This window comes from Lontra canadensis, unplaced genomic scaffold (genome assembly GCF_010015895.1).
Source record: "Lontra canadensis isolate GAN:19392208 unplaced genomic scaffold, GSC_riverotter_1.0 scaffold23, whole genome shotgun sequence".
Classification (NCBI taxonomy): Eukaryota; Metazoa; Chordata; class Mammalia; order Carnivora; family Mustelidae; genus Lontra; species Lontra canadensis.
This window is the reverse complement of record NW_022631017.1, coordinates 11,158,886-11,176,871: the sequence shown is the minus strand read 5'-3', so window position 1 is coordinate 11,176,871 and position 17,986 is coordinate 11,158,886. Positions and strand designations below refer to the sequence as shown.

General features: G+C 42.4%; 2 protein-coding genes across 2 annotated transcripts in view; one reads left to right on the top strand and one right to left on the bottom strand.

Annotated features, from left to right (window-relative positions):
• LOC116870347 (transmembrane protein 217-like) overlaps positions 1–4,431 on the bottom strand; it is a 29,125-nt gene extending 24,694 nt beyond the window's left edge. The window contains exon 1 of the mRNA XM_032861953.1: positions 4,305–4,431. Within this exon, the coding sequence (XP_032717844.1) occupies positions 4,305–4,431 (127 nt within the window). The remainder of the gene's footprint in view (positions 1–4,304) is intronic.
• The window catches only part of TBC1D22B (TBC1 domain family member 22B), a 73,468-nt gene continuing 59,800 nt past the window's right edge, over positions 4,319–17,986 (top strand). Inside the window, exon 1 of the mRNA XM_032862327.1 lies at positions 4,319–4,537. Coding sequence (XP_032718218.1) covers positions 4,482–4,537 — 56 coding nt within the window. The 5' untranslated portion in view covers positions 4,319–4,481. The remainder of the gene's footprint in view (positions 4,538–17,986) is intronic.

Here is a 17,986-nt window from a genome sequence, read left to right as displayed (position 1 = left end):
GAGCCACCCAGGTGCCCCGTGTGAGATCTGCTTCTTGCTCACCTGTCTTAACCCTGCCTGGTACCACAGTGTCCACTCCACTCCTTTGCTGAGGTTAAAGTCTGCCAGTGATCTCTTCGTAACTAAGTCCAAAGGATTTTTTATCTTCCCCAATCTAGCTCCTTTCTAATGTTCTTCAAGCCTCTCTCTCTCTCTCTTTCCCTGTACGTACCTACTCAGAGCTTATCTCCTCCAAGGAGCTTTCTCTAAGGACTGGGATACACCCACCTCTTTTGAATTCATATGCAACCCACATGTGACTTATTCCCTTGACTCTACTTTGCCCCCAATTAGTTGTTTTACTCCCCTTTGAGTGAAGATGAAGGTAAGGAGGGAGAAGTTAAAAACTTGCAGGCAGGTAACATTGAAAGTCTTCTATTTACACTTCCAAAATAATCACACCTGGGGCACCAGGTGTCATATACTGGGTCAGTATAGCATGAGACTCTTGATCTTTGGGTCGTGAGTTCCAGCCCTATGTTGGGTGTAGAGATTACTTTAAAAGATAAAATTAAAAAAAAAATCAAAACCTTGGAATAAATTCAAGGGTCTCAGGTCATACTGTGCTAGAAATAGATCTACAAAGTGAGATCCACAAATCAGCCGCATCAGAGTCACCTGAGGGCTTATTAGAAATGCAGAATTATAGACCCTAGCCCAGACCTGCTGAATCAGGCTTTTAACATCATCACATGTACACTAAAGTATGAGAAGACTGGTCTAGGGAGACAGCAAGTCTCTGCACTAAGGGCTTGCATCAAAAATGCTCCATGCAGGGGCACCTGGGTGGCTCAGTGGGTTAAGCCTCTGCCTTCGGCTCGGGTCATGATCTCAGGGTCCTGGGATCGAGCCCCGCATCGGGCTCTCTGCGCAGCGGGGAGCCTGCTTCCTCCTCTCTCTCTCTGCCTGCCTCTCTGCCTACTTGTGATCTCTGTCTGTCAAATAAATAAATAAAATCTTTAAAAAAAATGCTCCATGCAGGTGCCTGGGTGGCTCTGTTGGTTAAGCAACAGCCTTTGGCTCAGGTCATGATCCTGGAGTCCCAGGATTGAGTCCCGCATTAAGCTCCTTGCTTGGCAGGGAGTCTGCTTCTCCCTCTGACCCTCCCTCTTCTCATACTCCCTCTCTCTCATTCTCTCTCATTCTCTCCCTCTCTCAAATAAATAAAATCTTAAAAAATATATTCAAAAAAAGTGCTCCAGGGACCACTTGGGAGCCTCAAACCAGTAATTCTCACCTCCAGTCGGGCAGTTTGCTGTGAAAGTGATTTGGCTCCTACAGCTATCATCCCTTTGATGGACATCTGCTGACTAGGTGGGTGGCCTCCCTCCCTCAACATTTTAGGTACAGCTTCATTTCTCTGAAGCTAAAAGTTTGAAGAGGAAATCTTTGCCAAGATCGGAAGATTGCTCTTCAACCAAGAGCATAGGCAAGCTTACAGAATCTTTGTTAAAGTGGACACATCCTACTAGCCATTAGGAAACATGGTTTCTATTATCTTTTCAACAAAAAAATTTATGAACAACAGAGAACCAAAAGACAAGAACAATTTATATTTTTCATTCTCTTAGTACATGTTAAGTGCTTGTGCAGTATGTGCCAAGTTCTAGTCTAGGTGAGAAGGGCAGAAAACAAAACATAAAATCCCTGCCTCAGTGGAGCTTACATTTTAGGTGATGGAGATAGACATCAAAAATAGAGTGGTGGAGACTGTTGTTAAAGATGAGTGGTTGGGGGTGGTGGTGGTGGTGCCTGGGTGGCTCAGTCAGTTGAGTGTCCGACTCTTGTTTTTAGCTCAGGTCATGATCTCCTGGGTTGTGAGGCTCTGTGCTCAATGGGGAGTCTGCTTAAAAATTCTCTCCCTCTGCCCCTTCCTCTGCATCCCCCGCCTCAAATAAATAACTACAATCTTTAAAAATAAAAAAAAAAGATGAGTGGTCAGGGAGAGCACCCCCCATGTGAAGACACTTAGGAATATATCTAAATGAGATGAGGGAGCAAACCATCCAGATATTTGGGGGGAGAGAATTTCAAGCATAGGAAGTGGCTAATACAAAGGCTTTGAGGTGGGAATATGCTTGGAGTATTCAGGAAGCAGGGAAAAGGCCGAAAATTATGGTTGGAGCAGATGAAGCAAGAAAGAGAGTGGAACCAAATCATGTAGGGTCTTTGAGAAGCTTGCATTTTTATGCTGTGTGATGGAGTCATGGTACTGAGCAGAGGGATGACACAATCCGACTGACATTTTAAAAGGCTCTTTCTGGATGTTGTGTGGGGAACAGACTCTAAGGGGACAAGAGTGTAAGCAGGGATGACTGATAGGAGGCTGCTATAAAAATGTGGTTGGTTTAGATTCTGGTGATGATGACAGTGGTGGTGAGAGAGGACCCAACAACCTCAGCTTCCTTAATAAAGACTATTTAAAAATTTACCAACAGATGACTGATGATTTTTGTTTGTTTGTTTGGATAAGAACCTGTCTTAGATGTAGAAAACAAAGAGCAGATTAAACAATGCTAACAACATCCCCTGGGAATCCACGTTATTTAAGGTTTCACAAATGATTAGGAAAAAGGAATACTTTGAGACATTTCTAGCTACACAAATTATACTCTGCTTTCCACATACTGAAATGTCAAGTCAATGGGGAGCATCTTCTGGAGCATTCCTAAAGCGATGTGAGTAGGCTGGAAAGTGGCGGGTGACTTGCCGCATGGACAAGTGTGAGGCAGCTCACATAGGGGGAGACAATTCCGATGATTCTTTAGAGATAATGAACTCTGAACTGCCTGTCAGTTGCCACCAAAGAAAAGGATCTAGAAGTTGCTGTACACTATTTCTTTGAGATGTCAGCTCTTGTAAAGCCCAAAATGCCAGCAACAGTTCTGGCTGTTCAGATTAAAGACAAAACATCAGCTTCAACAAAAACCTCAGGAAACTTCTCCTGGAGCTCAGGGAACAGTGCTGGTCACTGCATTCTAAGAAAAAGAAGAGGCAAAGAAAGGCAGATAAAATGATTAAAAGGCTAGAGGGGCTTTTGTTTGGTGGATTAAATGCCCATAAAAGTGACTACTTGAGAGGATGAAAGTCTCTGGAAGCTTGCAACATTAATAGAAAGTGAAAACAGCCCCTTTCACACAATATCATGGTTGTAAAATTAGGGCACAAAAGAAGTTTGAAATGGGGGTAATGTCTATATAGAAAAAGGCCATTGGAGGGCATATGTTCTCTTTTAGACAGGGGGTCGTTAGATGTTCTTCAATAAGTGGAAGGGCCTATTGCAGCAGTAAACGAAAGCGGAGGTTGGAGGACAACAGCCCACCTCAGCAGTTCCTTCCCATCACAATCACTGTGGTATACAACCACAGAAACTCAAAAAGAGCAAAAACCACCAACAAAACATTCAAAGGATTCAAAATGCTATATTAAATCTCATTCTGAGTCAGAATTAGATTGAAAATAAATTCAAGGGTCATAGATTAAAAAGGGACATTGAAGATGTTTGAGGATGTATCTTCAATCTCTATGACTGGAGCCTTGGAGATACACTATGTCCTCGCAAGAAAGGTTAACTTGGTAGTCTGAATCGGATGGGCAAAATAACACTGTCAGTATCTGGTTCTCATAGTCAGAGAGTGGCAGTTAATGGTGAAACAGGGATTACATCATTTGAATTTTGCCCATGGCACACAAATTCTTTAATGTGATCAGTTACCGAGGTGTGGGAGACCCTTACGAACCAACCGTTACTCACGTGTTGAACAGTTAGCGACCCCGGTCTACTGGATCCGTATTGATCTTCCTTCATAGATTAAAAAAAAAAAAAAAAAAAAAAAAAAAAATCGGACCCCAAACGGAACGGGAAGTGTGGGGAGGATAATAATCAGATTGTGGTTGACTGAGATCTTAAAGATGGCCTGCAACCAACACATGGGCCCTTCTTTTTAGGTGAAAGATTGATGTACATAAATACATATACTGTCTCTTCCCAAAAAGTATTAGGCTCAGGAACCTCATCTCCCCCGCCCCCAACACACACGCACACAAACCAAACAGTACCCTTTCTTCCTTCCCATAGGTCCCTTCCTTTACCTGCTTCTTCCACTCCTGGGGTTAGGAACTTTCAGCCCCGCCTCCCTGCTTGCACAAGCTCCGCCTTCCCGGTCCACCTGTGTGCCCAGTCCCTGACGTCACCGTTAGGCTTCAGCGGCCTGCAGGATTCCGGCTTTCTATTCGTCCGTCTGATCACGGCCGGCGCAACTCACCAATGGCAGCGGCGCTGGGTGGGAGGGTGCCCACATCCAAGATGGCGCCCCCAGGAGCTGGGAGCGGGTGACCGGCGGCGGGGAAGCGGCCTGGGTTGGCCCTCCGATTGCGGGGTCCTGGGGGCATCTCGCCGGGTACCCCCTGGCCCGCCTACAAGGCATTCCCCGGCCAGAGCAATGGCCGCCGAGAACAGCAAGCAGTTTTGGAAGAGGAGCGCCAAGCTGCCGGGGAGGTAAGCCCAGGACGCCGAAAGGAAGAGGAGATTGGACCAAATCCTTCCAGATCCTAAGCCTTAAATCCCGCGGCCCTGGGGCGTCAGCAACCCCGAAAGGCTGGTTTGGGGAACCTGGACTGGGGGAGCTGGGACTGCCTGGTGGCGGCGGGTCAGCTGTCGGGCAAAGGAGCGGGCAGCGAGCTTTGGGAATGACTGGGTGTGGGAGCAGACCAGGGTCTGGGGGCGGAGGGCGCTGGAGCGGCTGCCCTTAGCTGGGAGGTGGCCAGAGTCCGGGCGTAAGGGACACTGGAGTTGGGTGAGTAGCCAGTGTCGGTCCTGGGTTTGGAGGGTCATCCCCAAAGCTGCCTCTCACTTTAAATAGAACTCCTTCTTGGGGGTCTCCACCACGCACAGGTGGTTGTTTGCATAAGGATGGCCCCTTCCATTGCTCCCCCAGATCAGTACGTGCAAATCTTTATCTTGGACTCCCAAAAGGTTCTGGTGAGAGCTTGGAATCGTATCCAGGGTGACAGGAAAAGTGAGGAAAATTCTCAAGCTCGACCTTACTTTATCTTGAGTTGACCACTTCCCATTAGGAATTACTAGAGAGTGACTCAAGAATCGAGGTTCTATCTTTAGCATTTTTCTGTGGATTTGCTCAACTCCAAGTGACCTCCTACCCCCCCTGCGTTGTCAAGCTCTTCTTGTGCAAATGCACGAAATTCTTTCATTCTTCAGTTGTTTAGCTGGAGAGCAGACCTTCTAAGCTACTCAGAGCCCCCCTTTACCTTTTTGATGTATGTTGAGAGCTTAGCATTTGTACATCCTTCAGTCCGCTGTTGGTTTATAGTTTCAATTTATTTTGGCCAGAGCCCTGAGAAGTATAAGGAATGTGTATTTTAGTCGTGAATTTAAGATTTCTGCTAGCCATAGGCTACTTGGTGATGAAATTCATGTTTGCTTGTGCCCCACATGCTACCTTTCCTAATTGATTCAGGTCTTTTCCCTCAGGAATAATCCTTCGAGTGTGTGTGTGTGTGTGTGTGTGTGTGTATGTGTGTGGTTTTGTTTTGCTTTGTTTTTAGTAGCAAGACAGAAATTAAGGTCAGTGGTAGCTATATAGCAGTCTTATTTTACTTAGGATTCTATTAGACATATGGAGAATGGGAATCAGCTTTTAGTAATACAGTATTAAAATAATGCAAGGGAATGCAGAAATAGCTTCAGATTAAAGTGCTATGGAATGACAGTGTTAATATTAATGCTGAAGACTTCTATGTTTTTAGATAGGCACCACTTCCTGCCAACCTATTCCTTTTCCTTCCTGGTCTAGTGAGCTCTCTCTCCAGTCTCACAACTGCGGTTCTCTGGGGCTTTCCATGGTGAGATCATTAAATTTTGACATCCTAAGGTTGTAATCAGAATAAGAAGGAAAACTGTTAAATCAGGAAGCAGCATTTGAAATGCAGGACATGGCATGGTCTTTTGTGCCTGCTGACTGCTGGTTGTCATTAACAATATTTTGTTTTCTATATTTCCTGTTTTGGACTATAGGAAGAGCCCCCTCTGAAAAAAGGGCTATCTCACTTTTGTGAGATAGGAAGAGGAGTCTTTTTAGTTTCTTGAAGTTTCTGGCTTCCTTTTTCATTTTGAAGAGGAATATTGAGGAATAGAGGAGAAAACATTTGAGTTCAGAAAGACTTAAGTTATTACTTGGATTGTCATACCTATGTGATCAATGACAAATGACTTACTCAATTTCTCGGGCCTCAGTTTCCTTTTCTATAAAATGAGACTAAAAATACCTTCCTCAGGGTTACTGTGAGGACCAAATTAAACATCTTACTTGTAAAGAACCCAGGACAGTGTTTATTTAGCATATTATATAGTTGCTTGATAAATACTAGTTATGAGAATTCCTGTTGTTATTAGAGCAAGTAAACATTTAAAAGAATGTTTCTCAGATCCTTACTGGGGCACTAATTATTTATGTTCCTTGTTTGTCTTGAGGCACTAAAATGTTGCCACAATTCATAACAGTCTTTAGTACCTTGCTGGTGGAAGAGAACTATTGTTTAGCTCTGTGCTTTTAGTGGGGAGCCCTAGCAGCTGCTGGGTATGGGAGAAAATTAAAGTTTTTTTAGATAGAAAGTGCTTTGATTTAAGGAAAAGATTAGGGCATTTTCTCAAGGATGGAACTTTGGCATTTACATTCTTTCAGTGTTGGTGAAGAAAAACTGAAAGAATGTAAATGACATACATGGCTGTTTCTGGGTCCATGGCAACCTAGAAGTGAAACTAGTTTTCTCTACAGATTGAAAGGTAAAAATTCAAAGTGATGGCAGTTACTTTCTTTGGTTGTGATATAGCAACCTTAATGACAACAAGTAGGCATTCTATTTAGTAAGTTAGCCTAAACTTAAAATGAATTAAGCATCCTTTTTAAAAATAACAGCTTTATTGAGATATAATTCACATGACTATAAAAATGCACCATTTCAAAGTGTACAATTCAAGGGTATTTCGTATTTTCATTTAAAGTATAGATCGTTCCAGGCAACCATCACCACCAATTTCAGTTCATTTTCATCACCCCAGAAAGAAACCTTGTGTCCATATCCTCACCTCAGCTCCTGGCAACTAATCTTTCTGTATGTATAGATTTACCTATTCTGGACATTTGATATACATGGAATAATGTGAAAAGAGGCCTTTCGTGATTGGCTTCTTTTATGAAGCATAATGTTTTCAAGGCTCACCTGTGTTGTAGCATGCATCAATATTTTATTCCTTTTTATGTCTAAATAATATTCCATTGTGCAACTATACCTCACTTTGTTTATCCACTCATCAGTTGATGACATTTGGGTTGTTTCCACTTTTTGGCTATTGTGAACAATGTTATGAGACTCGTGCAGATTTTTGTTGGATGTGTGTTTTCTATTCTTTTGAGTTAATGTAGGAGTGGAATTGCTGGGTTATATGGTAACCTGATGGAATTGAACATCTTTTAAAGTTCTCTCAGTTATTCATGGGAACCTTATGCACTTATTTATTACAGTAAGTGGTTCTTGTGTAGATGCCTAGAAAGATAGGGGACAGTATATACCATGTGGCTAAGCATGCTGGCTCTGAAAACTCACAAATAGATAAAAAAGTTCTGGGGATCTCATGCACGACATAGTGATTATACTTAACAGCACTGTATTATAAACATCAAAGTTGCTAAGAGACTGGGTCTTAATTGTTCTCACCACAAAAAAGGAATGATAATTATGTGACTTGACAGAGGCGTTAGCTAATGCTAAGATGGTAAACTTTAGAGTTACACAATGTTATTTGTCGGTTATATATCCAAAAAAAAAAAAAAAAAAGCAGACTCTGGAACCTGACTGCCTGGGTTCAAATCCCAGTTCTGCTACTTTCAAGCTGTGTGACCCAGGGCAAGTTTTGTAACCTCTCTGTGCCTTGTTCCATCTCCTTATCTGTGAAATGGGAGCAGAGTACCTACCCCATAAGGCTGTTAGGAGGGTTAATGAGATAATGCATAGAAAGTGCGTACAAGGCGCTCAATAATAGTAGCTCTCATGAAAGCGTTAGTTGTGATTGTTGTAGTTCCCGTTTCGTTTCTCCCCCTTGCTTTAGTTTCTGAAACTGGAATTCAAACACTTTGATCAGTGGTGTGTCTGGGGTTTCCAGTGAGTCTTGGGTTAAAAAAAAAAACAACAGAAAAACAAAGTACCACCTCATTTTTCATGAGGCAGAGGGTTAACAGAGACACAGAGAAGCCTCATGTAGGGCAGCTGTGGCTATCAGATGATCATTATGGACAAGGAGTATGACTGCGAGCACTGGTCCTCAAACTTCAGTGAGTTACCTGGAGGGCTTGTTGAAACGCAGATTGCCAGCTCCATATCCAGAATTTCTGACTCAGTAGGTCTGGGGTGGGACCTGAGGCGTTGAGTTTTTAAGGAGTTCCCAGATGATAGTGCTGCGGCTAACCTGGGGGCAGCACTTTGAGAAAGACTGGGATTCGAGCCCTGAGTTAAATGGAAAGAAAGCTGAGTTCCTGTGTTGGAAGCTCTTGCCATACGGATCTTGAATAATGCATGCATCTCTGCTTGACTGTCTGATAGGCATCTCACGCTTAACATATCCACACAGAACTTTTGATTTCCACATCTGCCCTCTCCTGCAAAGCCGTTCATTCGGTCTCACTTCATGGTCCCACGGATCACCAGTTCCCTCGGACCAAAAATCCTAACGTTTGGCTCTTTTCTTTCCCTTCCTGCCACACCTAGTTCGAAAGCAAATCCTGTTGGCTGCTCATAATAGGCCCTGAATCTGAGTCATTCTCCCCACTTGTACCTCGACTGCATGGATCAGACTGAGTCCTCTCTTGCCTGGACTACTGCTGAAGCCTCCTGCTTCTCTTCTTGGCCCTCTGCAGACCTCTCTTTCATTTGTAATTAGAATGAACTCCAAACTCTCTAAGTCTTCTGGGCCTTTCGTGTTGGAAAGAGAGGCCAAGTTAAGGACTTTGATATTTATCCCAAAAGCAGTAGGTTACCATTAGAAGGTTGGTGGGGGCTGTGACATGATCACATTCCCCTTTATAAAAATATTCTGGCTGCCCTGGGACGCCTAGGTGGCTCAGTCAGTTAAGCGGCTGCCTTTGGCTCAGGTCATGATCCCAGAGTCTCTGTGATTGAGCCCCACGTGGGGCTCTCTGCTCAGCAGGAAACGGGCTTCTGCCTCTGCCTTACCTTCCCCACCTCCCTCCTCTTTCTCTCTCGCTTACTCTCTCAAATAAATAAATAAAATCTACAAAAAATATAGAGTTACTAGTTTCAACTCACATCAGTGGATATTTCTCTTCGCTTTGTCACTCACAGCAGGCATGAGTGGTAGGTAGGAGTAGATGGTATGGGGGCCCTGAAGGTGGGCTTTTCTATCTTGTGCTTTGGGAAGTAGGGAGTTAGGGGCCCCGTGAACATCTCAGTGTCATGAAATTATGGAATGTTAGAATTTGACTCTAAGGTCACTGCACGTAAGGAAATTGAAGCCAGAGAGGGAAAGTGACTGGCCCCAAATCACACTGCAGAACTGCAGATTTCTTGATTCTGGGTCCAGTGCTCTTTCTACTACTTCTTCTGCCTTCCCTCAGTCTCTGCTAAGATTAGGACACCTGTTGAAGCACCTCCTCTAGTCCGGGGGTGTGGGTGTTTCCAGCAAAAAGATGTAGATAAGACCCGAAATGGGAGAGACATGTGAGCCAAAGCCTGACTCATTTCCCACATTTTGATTTCCAGTCCTTCTGGGAAGGGTTTCTGCGTTTTCTCTTTCTTTCTTTCTTTCTTTCTTTCTTTCTTTCTTTCTTTCTTTCATTTTTTTAAGATTTTATTTATTTGAGTGAGAGAGAGTGCACGCACATGCGAGTCTGTGTGCATAAGCAGGAAGGAGGGGCAAAGGGAGAGGGACAAGCAGACTCCCCACCAAGCACAGAGCCCAGCACGGGGCATCCCAGGACACTGAGATCATGACCTGACCTGAAGGCAGACGCTTAACCGACTGACCAGCCAGGTGCCCCTGCTTAGGCTTCTCCTTCTTTTTAGGCAAAAATGTTTATTATTTTTTAAAATGTTATTTATTTAATCTCTATACCCTACGTGGGGCTTGACTCATGACCCCAAGATCAAGTCACACACTCCTCTGAGCAAGCAGGGTGCCCCAGAAGTGTTTATTGTTAAAGTTAAGGAGCTCTCTTTAGCATTAAATGAAGTTGAGAAAAGTGTCTTATCACTTAAAATTAGGAGCCTGTAGATTTTCAACTAAAACCTCTGTCATTTGGTTATTTTCCATAACGTGCACTCAGTGTTATTCTCCCAGCCTGTCTGGGCAAGCACGTTATATTACAACCTATTCTTAGCTTGGAAATGTTTTACTGATCAAGTAAGTGACTAGAGGTACTAAATTATCACCGAAAGAGGGTAGAACCCCAGCTCTGGAAGACTTCCATCAAGTGAGTGTGTGAACCTAAATCAGTTGCCAGCATGTTTGGCTTTAAATCGGATAGGTCTGTTCCCGTGTTTGCTTTCTCTCCTTTGTCAGCACTAAACAAACACCTGTTGATTTTTCCAACCGAGGGTTTTTGCACTGTTGCAACTGTGCAAACCTGCTATGCCAATACACCCTGTGGTGCTGGTTTTATTAAGGAGAATGTCGGAGGCTGACCAGGACTTTTGCTGTTTTGTCTCCGCTGTGGCATCTTCTGTGGCATTCGTTTCTCCGCATGTGCTGTGTGCTTTCTCCAAGATGCGGGCTTTGATTCTAGTGTTGAGGTCTCGCGAGCCACTAGCCCGCCAGAGCAGAGGCCTGGGGTTTGTAGAGCTCCCGTCTTCACTCACTAACTGTTGTTAGTAAGTGCCTGCTGGGGTGTGTTGCACTCTGCCAGGTGGTGAGGGGACTGCAGAAAAAGACATGGTGTCACCGCTGCTCTCTAGAAGCTGAAAACCTGCTTGGCACCGTGGCTTCCCCTGGTGAGGATGCTGGGTATCGTTGACTCTGTGGTTTCTCCACTACACATATGTTACTTTGTAATCAGAAAAAAACTGAAAAGTGCCACTGGGTGAAAGCACTGTTGAGTGAGAAAAGCAAAATACGGGAAGATAAGTAGTGCACAATCTCTTGTGTACAGTTTTAAAATGAAGCAGTATTGTATGGTGTTTATGTGTATGTGAATGTGTATAAAAGTATAAAAACAGATGGGAAGGAGTTCATACACGCTTCAGGATTGTGGTTATCTCCTGGGGAGAAACTGCAATTAGGACTTCAGTGGTCTCCCCAATGCTTTATTTTCTTAAAGAAATGTGACACATGTTAACATTTGTTAAATCTGTTAAAATCTGTTAAATTTGTTAATAAAGTGCTTTCTACACTTGTGTGGAGCAAATGCTTTGTTTTGTTTAGAGGGGGCAGGGAAAGGCAGAGGGGAGAGGGAGAGAGAGAATCTTAAGCAGGCTCTATGCCAAGGACAGAGCCCAAGGCAGGGCTTGATCTCACAACCTTGAGATCATGACGTGAGCCCAAATCAAGAGTCAGATGCTTAGGGGTGCGTGGGTGGCTCAGTCTTTTGAGCATCTGCCTTTGGCTCAGGTATTGATCCCAGGGTCCTGGGGTCGAGCCCCCCACCCTCACCCCTGGGTTGGGCTCCCTGCTCAGCAGGGAGTCTGCTTCTCCCTCTCCCCTCTCTGCCTACTTGTGCACTTTCTCAAATAAATAAATTTTAGTGTATGTGCTGCCAAAGCAAGCACTGTCTCTCAACTAAATAAAGTCTTAAAACGACAACAAAAAAAGAGTCGGATGCTTAGCTGACTGAACCACCCAGGAGCAAATGTTTTTTAAATTTTGTGTTGGAGAGACCAGTTAGCCAGTCATGAAATTAAGTAATATTTAAAGGAGTATTTAAGGATACCTGGGTGGCTCAGTCAGTTAAGTGATTCTTGATCTCAGCTCAGGTCTTGATCTCAGGGTCGTGAGTTCAAGCTCAGCATTGGGCTCCATGCTGAGTGTGGGGTCTACTTTAAAAAAGAAATCACAGTTATGATTACTAGTCAAAAAAAGTCATGTGTATAGTGTGGTACCATTTCTATAAAGTTTTTTAAAAAATATTTTATTTGTTAGATAGAGATAGATAGCGAGAGCCTAAGCTTGGGTAGGGGTGGCGGGCAGGGAGAGGGAGAAGCAGACTCCCTGATGAGCAAGGAACCCAACTTGGGGCTCAATCCAGGACCCTGGGATCATGGGCTGAGCTGAACGCACACGCTTAACCGACTGAGCCACCCAGGCGCCCCTGTATAAAGTTTTAAAAACCTGGAAAACAATACTCTATATTGTTTAGGGATACAAACATGGAAAATAATGTAAAAACAAAGATGAGGGTGAGAAATGGCAGATTCAATAAAGTGGTTTCCGAGGGCAGGTGGGAGGGGTGTGTAGCATTTGAACTCATAATGTCTTATTTCTTATGTATGTATGAGTTGAACACCAACCTGGGTGTGTCTTATATTATGATCTAAATTGAGTTTATTTTTAAAAAATTATTTACTTATTAAAAGCAGTATAAGCCCGGGGCGCCTGGGTGGCTCAGTGGGTTAAAGCCTTTGCTTTTAGCTTCGGTCATGGTCCCAGGGTCCTGGGATTGAGCCCCGCATTGGGCTCTCCGCGCAGCGGGGAGCCTGCTTCCTCCTCTCTCTGCCTGCCTCTCAGCCTACTTGTGATCTCTGTCAAATAAATAAATAAATCTTTTAAAAAAAGGCTGTATAAGCCCTGATTTATGTATTTTAGGGAATCAGAGAAGGCATGGGTGAATGAGTGCTAGGGGCTAGTGTCAGGGAAGATCTCATGGTTGGGGGGTGTAGATCTGGAAGGGGCTGTTTCAGATTGGATATGATACTGAAATGGGGGAAGAGCCTGATTTAGTAGCTAAGATACTTTTGGAAGGCAGAGTGGAGACCAGCCTGCTCTTGAGTGTGGTTTGGGAGGAGTAGCAACGGTTCAGACTGACAGGTGAATTATAAATTCCAGGAAGTTGACCACCTTCATCACCAGGCTTTCAGTCTGTCTTCATTTCATCTTTGTGATCATCTTGGTTTCTCTTCTTATGTCTTTCCTCTCCTTTTTGAGATTCAATAAACTGATTAATTAAAATGTTCCAGGTATAGATACATCATGGTTTAGTTTGAGAGTAGGTTAACAAATTCAGCTTGGGCTCTGATACCTTTGCTGAGGAAGTCCATCATTTATCTTGGCATTTCTGGCTGTGCAGCACGTTGGGGCTGACATATCTAAGAAACAGTCTACTGTGATTTTAAGATCCCCTTCCTGGATAGTAATTAATGGCCTTTGGCCTGTAAGCCTGCACAATTAGGATTGCCTTTTTTCTTCATGGATTACTTGCAGGTGGTAATACCCTTTTAAAAGAGAGAATCTAAGGACCCTCTCTTTTTTTCCTGCCTCTTCACCTAACCAGTCTGTTGAAATCTTCCTGCAGAGTTTATCCTCTGATCTTTATATTTTGCTACAAAGAGGCTTGTAGACTTGGAGAGCTCAAGTGTTGTCATCTTAAGAGTATTTGCAAACATTAAAATACAAATCAGTGACCCTTGTAAAAAAGTTTTTACTTTCATTGCAGTTAGTTAACACAGTGTTATATTAGTTTCAGGTGTACAATATAGTCATTCAACACTTCCACACATCACCTGGTGCGTGTCACATCAATGCATACCTTAATCCCCATCATCTCTTTAACTCATCCCCCCCACCCCCGTAACCATCAGTTCTCTATAATTAAGAATCTGTTTTTTTGGTTTGTCTCTTTCTTTTTACCCCTCTTTTTTCATTTGTTTCTTAAATTCCACATATGAGTGAAGTCATATGGTGTTTTCCTCTCTCAGACTGACTTAATTTGCTCAGCATTATTCTGTCTGGCTCCATCCATGTTGTTGCCAATGGCAAGATTTCATTCTTTTTTATGGCTAAGTAATAATCCATGGTATATATGTACCACATCATCTTTATCCATTCATCAGCTGATGGTACTTGGGTTGCTTCCATGTCTTGGCTATTATAAATAATGCTGCTGTAAACATAGAGGTGCATGCATCCTTTCGAATCAGTGTTTTTGTATTCTTTAGGTAAATACCCAGTGGTACCATTGCTGAATCATCGGGTAGTTCTATTTTTAACTTTTTTTACAAAAGTTTTTATTTATTGTTTTTAGTAATCTCTATGCCCAATGTGGAGCTTGAACTCACAACCCCAAAATCAAGAGTCTCATGCTCTTCCTACTGAGCTAGCCAGGTGCCCCTCTTAACTTTTTGAGGAAACTCCAGACTGTTTTCCAGTGGTTGTGCCAGTTTGCGCCCCCAACAACAGTGCATCGGTGTTCCTTTTTCTATACATCCTCATCAACATCTGTTGTTTCTTGTGTTGTTGATTTTATTTTGTTTTATTATTTTTATGTTTTTCAAGATTTATTTACTTATTTGAGGGGGGAAGCAGAGGGAGAGGGAGAGAGAATCTCAAATGGACTTCACACTGAGCATGGAGCCTGATGCGGGGCTCAGTCCCAGGACCCTGAGATCACAACCCGAGCTGAAACCAAGAGTCAGACACTCAACTGACTGAGCCACCCAGGTGCTCCTTGTGTTGTTGATTTTAGTCATTCTGACTGGTAAGAGGAGATATCTCGTTGTAGTTTTTATTTGCATTCCCCTGATGATAAGTGATGTTGGGCATCTTTTCATGTGTCTGTTGGCCATCTGTGTGTCTTCTTTGGAGAAATGTCCGTGCCTGTCTTCTGACCATTTTTAAGTTAGATTATTTGGTTTTGGGGGGTTAAGTTTTAGAAGTTATTTTTTTTTAAGATTTTATTTATTTATTGGACAGAGAGAGAGATCACAAGTAGGCAGAGAGGCAGGCAGAGAGAGAGGAGGAAGCAGGCTCCCTGCTGAGCAGAGAGCCCGATGCAGGGCTCAATCCCAGCACCCTGGGATCATGATCTGAGCTGAAGGCAGAGGCTTAACCCACTGAGCCACCCAGGTGCCCCAGAAGTTTTTTATATATCTTAGATACCAGCCCTTTATCAGATATGTCATTTGCAAATATCTTCTTTCATCCATACGTTGCCTTTAGTTTTCTTGATTGTTTCCTTCCCTGTGCAGAAGCTTTTTATTGTGATGAAGTCCCAATAGTGTATTTTTGCTTTTGTTTCCCTTGTCTCAGGGGACATATCTAGGGAGAAGTTGCTATAGCTGATGTCAGAGTTCTGTGTTCTCTTCTAGGATTTTTATGGTTTCAGGTCTCACATTTAGGTCTTTAATCCATCTGGAATTTATTTCTGTGTATGGTATAAGAAAGTAGTCTAGTTTCTTTCTTTTGCACGTTGCCATCCAGTTTTCCCAGCACTATCTGTTGAGGAGACTGTCCTTTTCCCATTGGGTGTTCTTTCCTGCTTTGTCAAAGATTAAGTGACCATGGAATTGTTGTGACTTTATTTCTGGGTTTTCTGTTCCACCCATGTATGCCTTTTGGGTTTCTTTGTGTTTTCACTTTTGTTTTGTTTCAGCTTTCTTTCTGTAAGTCAGACTCTCGCATTATTCTTTGGTCTCTCTTATTTTCTTTCTCCTTTTCCTCTGCCTACACTACTCTGTAAACTGTTTAAACATGTTAAAGTTGTATGTATGTATGTATGTATGTATTTATTTAATCTCTGTAATAGTGTATGTAATGGTTTGTTTACAAATTACTGAATAACCTTTTGGAAAAGTTTGGGGAGTTAGAGATTCTTAATTGCTAAAAAGGTCATATCCATATGGTCATATGGTCAAATCCATAAAGATTGTACATAAGAACATTCTCACTGGAATTTTAGTAGAAATCAAAATGAAAATGATTGAATTGGCTGCATTTTTACTTAACAGCAACTTTAAGATCACATCTGTTATGTCAAACAAAGTACTTGGTAACCTTGTTCTACTTTCTAAGTGTTGGGTAAAGAGTAAATTACCAAATGGGAGGGAGGAGGAAAGCCAACATTTCTTAGACACTGAGAGTGTACCAGGCAGCATTCTGATGTTTGCAAATCTATCTCATTACCTGCTACTGTTACCACCTGTCTGGAATTGGCTAAAGGGCTTTTTACCCATTGTCTCATATAAACCTCCCAGTCCTCTTAAGATCACTTTAAAAAAATTTTTTTTTTTAATTTAAAAATTTTATTTATTTGACAGAGATCACAACTAGGCAGAGAGGCAGGGAGGACCCTGAGATCATGACCTGAGCCAAAGACAGAGGCTTAACCCACTGAACCACCCAGGTGTCTCCTTAAGATTGCTTTATTTGTATCTTAAAAAGGTGGTTACCTGTACATGATACTAATTCGTAAAGGCACAAAAAAGTGCTTAGTAAAAACTCATCTCTCTGCTGCCACGTCCTGTAGTCCTGCAGTTCCTCTTCCAAAACCTTGCCACTGGTGTCTTGTGTATTTGCTCAGAGATACTCTAAGCGTATGTAAGTATGTGGATATGTTTTATTGTAATGGTTTTCCACAAAAATGGTGACATGCTATGCATACAGCTCTGCATCTTTTATTAGTGTTTTAGAGTTTGTTTCATGTCAGTGGGTATAGAACAGGCCTCATCCTTTAACAGATACACCATAATTAACCAGTCCCCTCTTAGTAACAATCCTTTTTCTTTTAAAAGGCAAGTTCGGCCCTTTTTGATTTATTGGGATGACTGATACATTTGATTGTAGTTCTGTTTTTAATATTTTCTTTAAAAGAAAAATCTTGGGGCACCTGGATGGTTCAGTTGGTTAAGCGTCTGCCTTTGGCTTAAGTCATGATCCCAGTGTCCTGGGATCGAGCCCCACGTTGGGCTCTCTACTCAGTGCAGAGCCTACTTCTCCCTCTCCCTCTGCCTGCTGTTCTGCCTACTTATGTTCTCTCTCTCTATCTCTCTGTCAAATAAATAAATAAAATCTTAAAAAAAAAATGAATGAATGAATGAATGAAAATTTTTTACCGTGGGGACTGTACTTGCTTTGGGAGGTGGGTGTGCATGTGTCTCTACTGATAATTGGGGAAATTTGTGTTTTTATTCTAGTGATTGCATCGGTAAGTATAATTTTATACCATATTTCTTGAGACATCTGTTGACTGCTTACCATGATCAGTGATGAAATTAATATATTTCCTGCCCTTTCCTCCCCCTGCTTTTAGTTGATTATATTATTTCTCTTAGTTTTGTCTTATATCCTAAAACACACTAGTGCCTCTATTACTTGAGCATTCAGCTTTTAAAAAAAATTTTTTATTTAAATTCAATTTAATTAACATATGGTGTATTATTAGCTTCAGAGGTAGAATTCGGTGATTCGTCATTTGTATATGACATCCAGTGCTCATTACCTCACATGCCCTCCCTCATGCCCATCACCCAGTTGCCCTTCCCTCCAATCACCTCCCTTGAGCTATCAGCTTTAAGTAGCTTTTGAGCTTTGTCAGTGAAAGCTGAGGAAATCAACATACTTATTCATTCTGTCCTATGTCTCATTTTCACCTTTGCCAATTACATTGTTTTTACATTCTCTTCTCTAACCATAAAGCCTCAAATTTAAGAGTTAGTCGTCAGACAAAATCTGCTCAATGCTCTGCACCAGTCCTTTTATTGTAGTTTCTCCACTTAGCTCATTGTTATTGAAGTTTTCCTTCTAGCAGTTTCTTCAGGAAGGAGTCAAGGAAACCCTTCTTCCTGAGTTCTTACATGTTGCAACATATTTTTCTGTCACCTTTGTATTTGAGCAACAGTTTGGCTGGATATGGATATTGTATCCTCTAGTCACTCTTTTTTTTTATTATTATTACTGTGACCTATCACATGGAACAACCATGCAGTATGTAAC